General features: G+C 43.7%; 1 protein-coding gene across 5 annotated transcripts in view; it reads right to left on the reverse strand.

The window, feature by feature from the left end:
* The window catches only part of LRRC40 (leucine rich repeat containing 40), a 51,045-nt gene that overhangs the window by 37,243 nt on the left and 1,756 nt on the right, over positions 1–12,046 (reverse strand). For 3 of the 5 annotated variants that reach the window (XM_061633405.1, XM_061633401.1, XM_061633403.1), the window contains exons 2-5: positions 11,640–11,787; positions 9,779–9,960; positions 8,469–8,542; positions 2,122–2,251 (exon numbers count right to left, since the gene is read on the reverse strand). In XM_061633405.1, the coding sequence (XP_061489389.1) occupies positions 2,122–2,251; positions 8,469–8,542; positions 9,779–9,960; positions 11,640–11,769 (516 nt within the window). In that variant the 5' untranslated portion in view covers positions 11,770–11,787. Of the gene's footprint in view, positions 1–2,121; positions 2,252–8,468; positions 8,543–9,778; positions 9,961–10,761; positions 11,193–11,639; positions 11,788–12,046 lie in introns of those variants that run through there. The other 2 variants (XM_061633402.1, XM_061633404.1) reach the window with 2 other exon arrangements.

Consider the following 12,046-nt stretch of genomic DNA (forward strand, 5'->3'; position numbering starts at 1 on the left):
TGGCTAAAATGCAGTAGTTCCTAGGTGAAAAGAGTTATAATGTAGCAACATGAATAGCTAGCTATTCCAGTGAAATATTCACTTACATAGACTGAGGCAGTCATAAGCCTCTTTTGCACATCATGATAAGCCACAGTCTGAAACAAATTATGTTTTATGTAAACGAGTAGCACTCTAGTGCACGCTGCTCAATTGTGTCTGCTTCACTCCTCCCTTTGCAGAGCTGGGAAACAAATCACAGAGTGACTGGCTTAGTGTTACATACAAACCAGCACTCATGTTTTTTCTCTTCCAACAGACAAGCAGTAAACCAAGAACCACCCTTGGCTTATTGCTCATTACCCATTTGGAGAGAAACAAACCATGAGAAATGGTTTTCAGATAACACTAAGCTAGCCACTCCATGGTTTGCTTTCCAGATCTGCAAACAGAAGAGAGAAAGGTGCACAATTATGTAGTGTAAACCAGCATGCTGCTTGTTCACAGTAAACCATAGTTTATTTCAGACTGTGGCTTACCATGATGTGCAACTCAGGCCACTCTGTGTTAAATACACCAAATAAGAGTACCCATACCTTGTACCTCTTGACAAAGTTCTTAGATCTAAGTAAATCACTACATAGAAATGTGAGCAGTGAATTAGCCAAGTCCACAATGACACCAAATTAGTCAGAATGGTGAAAAACACAAGCAGATTGAAGATCTCCAAACATGGGCAACAGAATAGTAAATGAGGCCTAAGGTAAGTAAGCACATAACGGTGCATATTCAGGCACAAATTCCTAACGTTCATATTTCCTAATGAGGTCTGAACCGGCAAGCAACTATCCAGGAAAGATCTTGAGGTGGAGTGGATAGCTCAATCAAAACATTATTTATTTATTTATTATTTATTACATTTCTACCCCGCCTTTCTTTTCATGACTGAAACCCAAGGCAGCTTACATATGGTTCCCAGGCAGTCTCCCATCCAGGCACTGACCAGACCTGACCCTGCTTAGCTTCAGCAGGGAGCTGGCCTTATGTGCCTGTGAAAAAGGCAAGATTTTGTTATAAGAGAAACTGAAAATAAGATGGGTAGTGTCATAATGCCTGTATCCACAATGCTACCATTTGAAACACAGTGCCACATCTCAAAAAACATTTTGCAGAAGTAGAAAATGTGCAGAAAAGAGCATCTAAATGACCAAGGGATTGAAGCACCTTGCCAACAAGGATAGACTGAAGTATATGTAGCTTTTTAGGAGGAAGGAGGGTGGGAGAGAGGTAAACATGATAAATTGCACATGGTTTGGAAAAAGTGGATAGAGAATTTTTTCTCCCTCTCTAGTTATACTAGAATTCATGACCAAATCCAACAGAACTGACCAGCAGAAGATTCAGGACAGAAAAAATACTTTCCAAAACATGCGTAATTAATTGTAATTCACTGCCACACAATAGGGTAATTGTCACACTCAGATGGCTTTAAAAGAAGGTCTGTCAATAATTATTAGCCATGAGAGTCAACCTAATAAAAGTTGCTAGGGGAAAACAAAAGGGAAAGGATATTGCCTTCACAACGTGCTAGTGGGCTTCCCAAAGGCATCTGGTTGGAAGGCAGAATATTGGACAAGATGAACTTTTAGCCTGATCATGGACTGCCTTCAAGTCAATCCCGACTTATGGCCACCCTATGAATAGGGTTTTCATGGTAAGTGGTATTCAGAGAGGGTTTACCATTGCCTCCCTCTGAGGCTGAGAGGCAGTGACTGGCCCAAGGTCACCCAGTGAGCTTCATGGCTATGAGGGGATTTGAACCCTGGTCTCACAGGTCATAGTCCAGCACCTTAACCTCTTCTCAATACATCCCACAAGGCTTTAAAAAGGAGATAGAATAAATTGGCTTACTTTTAAATTAATTGGATGCAGTAAGCCAAAAGCCGAGTCAAATTATACAATGTTTGCAAGCAATGTGCCATCTGCAGAATTTAAACATTTTCATAGCAAAACTGTCAGATAAGCACTACATAACCGTTCATGTAGGCAGATAAGATAACTGTAAAATGCAGTACCCATTCAAGTGTTACACAAGTAATAAAGTTAGTGAAAAAAATAACCATAAAAGCCTTCTATACTTACCAACTCCTCCAAACTAGTAAGTTGTCCAAATTCATCCGGCAAGCGATTCAATTCATTATGCTGCAGAAGCAGACTCCTTAAATGTTTCAGCTGGATAAGCTCCTCTGGTACATCTTTTAGTCTATTATGACTTGATAAAATAATAATTGTGAAGGAATGCATTTGTACAACCTTGTTCTGAAAGAGCCTTGCAAGTCAGTCCATAAGTGTTATGAGCCACAAGAACTACTAATATCCTACCCAGCTACACATTGCTATGATACTGCCTAACCCTATACTGCACATTTTCTCAGATGCATCTTTAACTAAATTTACTTCCTAGTAACATAGGATTGCAATTTTAAGTATTCTGAAGCACATCAATGTCCCAGAAAAAAACACCTTAGAGGAGCTTTCCTCACCTGAAGTCAACTATTATTCAAGACAGCCAACTGGCTATTCATAGGCTTCTTCTAAAAAGCTATTTATGTTCTATAAAACATAATCCCATTTTTAGGACTATAAAAATTAAAAATACCCTTTTCCAAAATTACAATTTGGTACATTTTCCAATACATGCATATTTTCAGGGCCGGCAAAATATCGATTGGACCAATTGGGCCTAATCGGGTGCCCCGTGCTCGTGGGGTAGCGGGTTGCCTGGTGGCACTGCTGGGTGGGGAGCGCTGCTTCTCTTCTTGCTACTCGCCGGGCCAGAGGCCGTAGCAGCATCACCAGTATTCTCACCCGAAGCCGCTGAGCAGCGTAGTGGAGGAGAAAGTGCCAGTGATCCGATCCAGGAGGAGATCCAGCTGCGTGTCTTTGGGGGAGGCTTCCACCAGTTATTATGGCAGCTGCAAAATGTCCAGGAGACCCTCTTTGCCTTGCATTTCCAGAGAACAGGTAAGGCTTCCTCTGGGAGGCATGCTGCTTTCTCTCTCCGCCCGCCCTCCTGTCCCCGTTCATCCACCTTTTGCCAAGTCCCATTTCCAGACAGAAAGAGAAGTTTTTTAAAAAAAACCTTTTCCTGCACTTCCATGTGGCGAAACCTTCGGGTTGTTTTTGCTGTCGTTGCTGCTCTTTTGATTTTATTTAAAGGAGGCAATCTGCTCACAAGGTGGCAACTGCACTAAAAGAGATGCTAAAAGCCAGAGAGAAAGCAGTGGCAAGTGAACGGCCTTCCTAAAAAGCATCCCGGGTGTTTGGATAACCAAAGGACACTTTGCATAGCCCAGAACAAGAAGAGGAGTATCAACCGAACGGTTGTGAAGATCAGCCAAGTGGGTACACACACACACCCCAAAAACACTTCCCATTAAAATAAAAAAACAACCTCACTCGCAGAGACAAATTCCAAGAGTCGGGGGGGGGGGATCTGTTGAAACTTGGGAAAGTGTTAGTTTACTCCCTCAGATGCTCAGAGAGATGCGGACCCATCGCGGCTTGCTCTAATTGCCTGTTTTTGGTGGTACAGATTGTTTTTTTCATTTTTTTTTTTAAATAGTGATAAAGTGTAAAAGTAACTCCTTTTATAAGGCATGGGTGTTCGCCTAATCTGATCACCTTCTGCCCTGTTATAGGGCTATTGGGTGGCTCTAACGGCTACCAGCGGGCTTGTGCTGGACGCCTTCTTCGCTTGCATCGGGTGGGATTCTTCTGTAAAATGTCACACTCCTCAGGGAGGGTTTGGGGCTGGGGGGGACAGAGAAGAAGCTTAGGAGCGCTCTGAAGCTGAGCATCTCTTAGAGCCCAGGGAAGAGTGCATATTGCAGTGGGACCTCACGTGCAAGCTGAGGCTTCAAAACAGTTCGGGTTGCCCGATCCAGCCAAAGCGAAACACTTTTAAAGTCCCATGGATTTCAACGGGTGAGAGAGCTGAGCACATGCTGAACTCTCCCGTCAAATTCAATAGGACTTGGTTCTACAACTTGCGTGGCCCTTGGTTCCTAGACAGTGCGGGGGGGAGGATTGCGCCTTGCGATCAGAGTCAATTGCGCTTACACTTAAACAGTGATCCTCACTGTGTTTATTTGCCCCCCCCTGGTAAGGGTGTATTTGCTACCACAAAACTGCTCGTCTCTCCAGAACTGAATCATTAGACCCCAGTTTCCTGATACAAACTTCTACAAGGGTAACAAAAAGTCCTGCATGCTTTAATGTTGGCTTTTCAGGTGCTCCAGGGCTATTTGCTGAGTTTCCTGGTATATTACTTCTTATCCCTTTTGAAAATTGCATGCTTCATGCTCAGTTACAAAGGACCATAAAATCAAATCTGGTGAAGTGATTTATGTTATTGGGCCAGATACTGATACAGTGCTCATGGGGGAATTGCGTCTTTTTTAACCCTCGAGCAGCAGCGCTTTTTTCCATTTCTGCTGCTTTGTGGAAATCGGCACCCGCCATAAGGTTCCCAATTGGGCCCCACATTTGCAAACGCCGGCCCTGCATGTTTTGAAAACTATTTGTTAAATGGAAACAAGTTCTATGCCAAGATTGTTATATATTTGTTTAAAAACCTAAGAAAATAGCCTGCAGAATAAACTACATAAAAACTTTTCATTAAAATCCTTGTGCATATAATAATTTCACAGTGGCATCCAAATACAGCTTTGAAGTACTATATGCCAAGAAACAGGCCTCCTCTATCCAGCACCTCAGACTGAGAAGACAAAGCCCGACTTTAAACAGCTAAAACCCTGGTAATCATCCATTCAAAATAGGGTGCTGGATTAAGTCCCATTCCATCTCCAAACAGCTGACTGAATTTTTAAAAGCTGTGTTAGCTTTTAAAAAACAGACTTGACACATACTACTTCCAGCTACTCTGTCTGTGCACTGTAACAATCCTCCCACTGGCACCACCGGTCAGGCTCCCACCCGTGGCTACCACCAGGGAGAAACATAGTTTTTATTTTTCTCTAACTCACCCTACCACAGATCTCACAAGATCCCACTGCTAGGCAGCACCACCAGTCACTCCCTGTAAACAATACTGCTAGAGATTTCGCCTTAGTCTCCCTTCTGGCTTATTGTTACTTTGTGTCTGGGTGCACTTGCAGGCCACACCCCCCTGTATCTTTGTGCCAATAAAGCATACAGCCCTGGGTTGCCCTGGATACTTGATGATACACTATCTATTCACCGCTGCCACCATTTGATACTGTTTCTCCGCCTTGGTAAATACCCTGCCCACCCTTCTGGTCTGTGAAAGCCCCAGCCAAGGATCAGGCTTTTGGTAAACCAATAGAATATTTATTTATAAACACCAGGAAATAACAAATTATGTAAGGTATCTTTAACAAGCATATGGTTTCATATAGTGTCACTCTTTATGTTTCTGGTCATATAAATATATTGCCTAAATATCAGCCAAATACAATCCAAGCCTCCCTCAGAACTATGCCAACCAACTCCTCCAAAATACCTCTCATCAACCAACTAACCTCCTCAACAACTCCCCCCCCCGACTCAACTGCCATCCTCTCATTTATACCTTCAGCCATTCAAACACTCAGCCAATCATCATACAGCATTCTCCAGCATTCTAGCCCATGTACTCCTCTCTCACTCAGTCACTTACCATAAATCGCTTAATAAACCCGCACTTACCATATTTACAGATATTAAAATACAGGGGCATCACATGCACCACTATATTATGGTCTGCATTCTCTTTATAATTATGGCCAAAGGAGGAGGGGGGGAAATTCTCTTTACAGACAACTTGCATCTAAAAGCCTACGCAAGTAAAACTAATTGTAATGTCTTGATTTGTGGTAACTTAAAAGTTAGCTGTTGGTATATGCTTGTGTATCTACCCAACAAAAGCTTATCTACATAAAAACTAATAAATCACATCCAAAATGCAGATGGAAAAAACCCTAGTCCTTGCTTTGTAGGTTTTTGGAAACTTCACTGTGATTTTTCATATGTTGTATGACAATACAATGCAAGATCACATTTTTTTGTTCAGTTAAAAAGATCTACAATACAACGAAGGCTGAAATCGATGCAGTTATTTGAGAGTCTATGCCACTAAACTGGCACCCTCCCATCACCCAGCCCTGCCAGCCTCCACCTGCAGAGTAATGTCAGCTAGTGGAAAGTTACCCCTTCCACCTACCCACATTTTCTGCTGGCACTGCTGGCAGGATCCCCACCAGTGGGGCAAGGCATTGAAAAGCATTGGATCCCAAGCTGGTCCCACTGCTGCTGTGTTATGGCATTGGGCCAGATCACTGTGCTAGCTCCCAGCTGACATTTATTTATTTATTAATGTATTAAATTTATTAGTCGCCCATCTGGCTGGCAATCCAGCCACTCTGGGCGACGTACAAAATTAAAACATATAGTTACATTAAAATATTAAAATCTCAACCAATAATAATAAAACCTAACCCTTTCCCAAGGACACTGAGGTAACAGGCCTGTTATGTGTTTCACAGAAATGGTGAAGAGCAGTTATGAACTCACTGATGGAAGGGGATCACTCCCTAGTATAGACCCAAAGCTGGAACAGACAACACTCCAAAAGGTAGTAAGAACCCTATCCCTTTATTGAATGCACTGGAAAAGGTTGCATCGTGGTTTCATTCTAAAGGGATAGAGGCAAAGACAGAACTGCAGTCCAAGAAGGATTACTGGACACTTCCTCAGATGTTGCCTGCTGCCCCCCTCCCTGAGAGTGTTTGTCAAAATGGTAAAGAGACCTAGACTTATTAAGATTTGGGATATAGCCCAAGAGAGAAATTGACTACAGGCCTAACTCTGTCCTATATCAGAACATAAGCGACTACTGTGGCATGAAAGTAGTTGTGGAGACAGGACCAAGATTACAGACCTAAATGGCCCTAGGGAATGTAAAGGGGTGGGGGTTCAGACTGCTGGATTATCTATTTGTCCGGCATCAATTCGCAGCCAGTCTTGCTGAACTATCATGGGCAGATGATCACATAGACCCATGTGAAGGAATGCAAGGGCACTCCTAAAGCTGTAGGAGCAAAAAGAGCCTTCTGAAGCCCAATGGGAAAACTGAGATCCTAGTCTAGGAAGAGGTAAGGATTAATTTCAGGTGCAAACTGAATAGTATAGATTTACTTTTGCATCTGTTTTAAAGAGCAAGTATTATCTACCTGTGTTGAAGAAGAAAGCATCTAAATCAGGAATGAGGAACCTCTGGCCCAGGGGCCAAAGTTGGCCCTCTAGGCCTCCCTGTTGGGCACATGAGGCCATTTTTGGGAAGCATCACCCACCTACCCTGCACCTAACATAAGTGTCAGGTGTAAGGGCAGGGCTTCAAAGAGTCAATTGGGAGCTTAAAGTGAGCTCTCAATTGTTAAAGGAAACAGCTTCTCCCTCCCAGCACTGAGCAGCATGGGGCTGTTTGAAAACCCTGTCTCAAATAGCCCTGCACTGCTCTTTAAATCTCTGATTTTTGGAGGCTTAAAGAACACCATGGGGATGTTTAGAAAGCACTGTTTGAAAGCCCTACACTGGTCTTTCAAGTCCCCAAAATCAGGGCTTCAAAGAGCACCATCACCTGACATCACTATGATATCAGGTGACTGACAGGTGGGTGGCTCTGCTCACCTATCAAATGTGGCTTGTCAGGGGGCAGGGAGAAAAGGTTCCCCACCCTTGATCTAAATCCTAAAATGGATGCACATGTGCTTGGGAAACTAAGGGATGGATGTGTTTTTTGGTCCTGACTGTGGCAACCAAAGCATCAGCTGAATCAACCAGTGAAGTCAACCTGTTAGACATAACCAAAAGGAAGAAAATTGCAGCAAGGCAAGTCAAAGTGATTCACCAAGAAATTGGTTAGCTGTGTCTACCTTATACAACACCCTTGGTGCAACTGGTGGGGATGGAGCACAAGCAAAGTCCTCGGCGGGATAACAGAGTTAAAAAGCAGAGGAAATCACATATATGAAGAAAGACCCTGATGAGGCCCTGATGAGCCAAGGCATGGGGTAGCAATAATGATCTGCCTGTCCCCCAGCCTTTGTCCCGGCCACTGCATGTGGGAAGGCACTGGCAGTATCCCCATCAGACTGAGGGAGGTTAAGACTGAAACCTATGCAGATTTTATTTCTAAACAAATATGGATACAATTGTAAGAAAAAAAGACATGCTTTATGCATATCAAAACCATCTGACTAAAAATATGTGCCCCAGGCCTCTGTTTTTGCTACAACAGTCTAACACACCTACTCTCCATAATCTTTGACAATAATCACTACTATCAACACAAAACACTCTGGCTTGAAAAAGCTGGGGGGGGGGACATTAGAAATGAAGATATGTACTTTAAACTGTTTGCATTCCAGAAACGTGATTTGTGTAAGAAGTGTGTACACTATATTTACCTCACATTAAGTTTCTGAAGGTTTTCCAGTGATCCTATAGCAGAAGGAAGAGATGTCAGTTGATTATCGTGCACCTAAAAATAAGAAGAAATTGTCAGCATGTGTATTCAAGAGAGTAAGAGATCAATTGCTCTGAGTACCAAGCTGTTTAGGCTCCAGACATTACTATAAGTCATTGTAATATGCTCTAAACAATAATTCTTGTATTTCTTATATTGTACCCAGTTCTTCAATTTCGGCAACTTAAGGATGAGGCTAAATGGTGAAGCCAAATGTCATAAAGAAAAAGGTATGCTGAGAGATAAGGAGAAAAGCCATGTTCACACAGGCAACAGTTTTCCATATAGGTGTTTAAGGACAAAGGGAGGGATCCAACAAAGTTGTTCCATTAGCATAAGGATTTCTGGCTGTGCAATGAAACTTTTCCTCCCTCTCTTCTCCTCACCCCCCCCAAATCTGTTCTGGGGGTTCCCCCAGCTCTCTGTAGCAGATTTGGTGAGGGCTCAGGGGGTGCATGTGAGAGGAGAGGGAGGGAAAGTTCTATTGCGCAGCCAGAAGTCCTTGTGCTAATGGAACTACTTTGCTGGCTAGTCACTGACCAGACTCCAGACCGCATTTCCAAAGTATTCTGCTTTGCTATGGTGATAAGTGATAAATACAAGTTTTTAAAATCTCTCCACAGCCAGTATGTAACAGAATTTTAACACTGAGGAACTTGGCTGATTACAGATGGCCAAGATTCAGAATTCTTCTTAGAACTTTGAAAATTCCTCTTTCTTTTTCTCCATCAAAGCCAGCCAACATTATTACATTTATCTCTCAAGGAATTCATGGCGGCATTCGTTTTATTGTCCTGCTAGTTTGACCAGGTCAACCTGTGAGGAGCATAACATTTTCAACCTGGGACTCCCTAGTTTGTGTCAAACACTCCAACTTCCAAATCTAAAACTGTTATCCTCCTTCCAAGCTGGTTATAACGTTACTTCACATGTACTGGATGAAACACAGGCATGTATATTTAACGCAAGATCTGCACATACCCTAAAACAGCCTTTCCCAACCTTTGGGTCCCCAGATGCTGCTGGACTACAACTCCCATCAGCCCCATCCAGCATGGCCAATAATCAGGAATTATGGGAACCGTAGTCCAGCACCATCTGGGGACCCAATGGTTGGGACAGGCTGCCCCTAAAAGATAACAAGATGCAACAAAACTCTTACAGCTCACAGAATAGAAGGGGGCTATTTCCCCCACTCTGCATCAGCAAATAATGCAATAAAAAAACATTACTCAGATTTATTGTACTCACATCCAACACAGTAAGAGCAGGCAAGAGTTTGACATGATCAGAAAGACATTGCAGCTTGTTTGAGGATAAGATTAGTTTGGTGAGATCAGTTTGCTCCCACCACCGATCAGCAGCACCAAAAGAGAGGTTTTGATGAGCCTCTTCTGGAGTATCCAAGTTTATCCGCCATACATGTAGAGGTACTACAGACAGAAAAATGAACATAAGCAAAGCCTTGTTAAAGTAGACCTAAGGTTCATCTAGTTCAGCATCCTGTTCCCAGTGGTCAATCAGATCCCTATGGGAATCCCGCAAGCTAAGCACAACAGCACTCTCACCACTTGTGACTCCCAACAATTGGTATTCAGAATTACCTGATACTAGACGTAGTACATACTAGTCATCATGGTTAGTAGTAGCCATTGGCTGGCTTATCCTCATGAATTTGCTTATCCTCATGAATTTGTTAAACCTTTTTAAACGCCATCCAAGATAATGCAGAAACGATTATATGCAACTACGTTTTACTCTGAGTAGACCCACTGAAATTAATGGACCTAAGTTAGTCGCGTTTATTAATTTCAATGCCAAAAGTAGGATACATCCGGAGCTCACATCTTTCTATCGCCCAGGCTGAAGAAATTCTGAGAGTTCTCCCTTGTTGCTGGCATGGGATTTTTTTCCCCCTCCAAGCCTAATGACACACTTTAAAAGCCACAGAGCCACACCAAGAAAATAAACGGGCGCGGCTAACACCATTCAGACACCCATTTCTGCGAGTACAAAACTCTAGCTGCCGAGGTGGAGTAAAAACACCCTGAACGCAGCCCTCCGAATCCAGGCCGCTCTTTTTTCTCTAGTGTAAAGCGGGGAAGGACCTCGGCCTCACAGGGTGGGTGCTCAGCAGGCCTCTCCTCTCTAGCCTATAGCTGGGTGCCGCACTGAGGAAAAGAAATGGATATAGATATAGCCTCCCATCTTTCGGACGCCCTGGCCTCTCTCACCTTCAGTTAGCTCCCGACCAGACAGGTTTAGCTGGCCACTCTTTCGGGCCACCCGAATTAGTCCCTGAGGCACCGCCGCCGCGTTCGTCCCACCATCCCCTGCGCTGCGTCGGAAACCGGCGAGGGAATTTCCCGCTCCTCTTCTCCGCGCAGCAGACATTCTCTCCCCTGACCCACTCGATGGCCGCCCAGTCCCACAACCTTGGAGGGTGGTGCACAGCCCGGTTAAAACTCGGACACGCCTTTCCCAGCGTAGTAGGCGTATCAGCCGGCGTAACAGCCGCCTCCGTGATCGAAGGTGGGGAGGAGAGTGACAGCAGGGGACCACGTTTGAGGAAAGGCTGGTGGTAGCGCTGTGACAAAGCCCTCAGAGTTTTAGTTGAGCCAGAACTTGATTTCAATGCTAAGACTGACAAGAAACACGTGAATCAATGAGACAGTAACTGCTGAGCATATCCTCTGCCCTTCCGTGAAAGTATCCACACCTGGGTCATAAATAAGAGCTAATGTAGCGGTTTGAGTGAGAGTAGGCCCAAGGATCAAATCCTCACTGAGCTATGAATCTCATTGAATGACCTTGGGCCAGTCATTTCTTTGCTTAGCCTACCTTACAGGGTCGTTGTGATGGTAAAATGCAGAACGTACATTGCTTGGAGCTCCTTAGATATTGATTTAGAACTGATTTAGTATCTAGGGTAAGCCTTGTTTCATCTCCTCACCTTTTACAAATTTATTTGTTTAATTTGTTAGTCGCTTCATACCCAGTAGTTTCTAGGCAATTTACAACACATTTTTAAAAGCATACACTACAAAATGAACTTAAAAACACACAATATACAAAATTTAACACCCAAACAAAAAGGACTAAGACAGCATACCAAAGGCCTGAGTGAAAAGGAAGGTCTTTGCTTGATATCTAAAGATGGATAGAGAAGGCACCAGGTGTGCCTTCCTGGAGAGAGCATTCCACAGCTGAGGGGCCATCACCGAAAAGGCCCATTCTTGCATTGCCACCTTCCAAGCCTCCTGTGAAGGGTGAACATGAAGAAGGGCTTCAGATGACAAATGCAGGGTCCGGGTCAGTTCATAGGGGAGAGGCATTCCTTGAGATATAGAAGTCCTGAGCCGCATAAGGCTTTACAGGTCAAAACCAGCACTTTGAATTGAGCCAGGAAACTAATGGGTAGCCAGTGCAGCCATGCCAGAATTGGTGTTATACATGTGAACTGCTATATCCCAGTCAACAATCTGGCCACCAAGTTCTGCAATAGGTGGAGCTTTCAAA

The sequence above is a fragment of the Rhineura floridana genome, chromosome 6 (assembly GCF_030035675.1).
Source record: "Rhineura floridana isolate rRhiFlo1 chromosome 6, rRhiFlo1.hap2, whole genome shotgun sequence".
Lineage (NCBI taxonomy): Eukaryota > Metazoa > Chordata > Lepidosauria > Squamata > Rhineuridae > Rhineura > Rhineura floridana.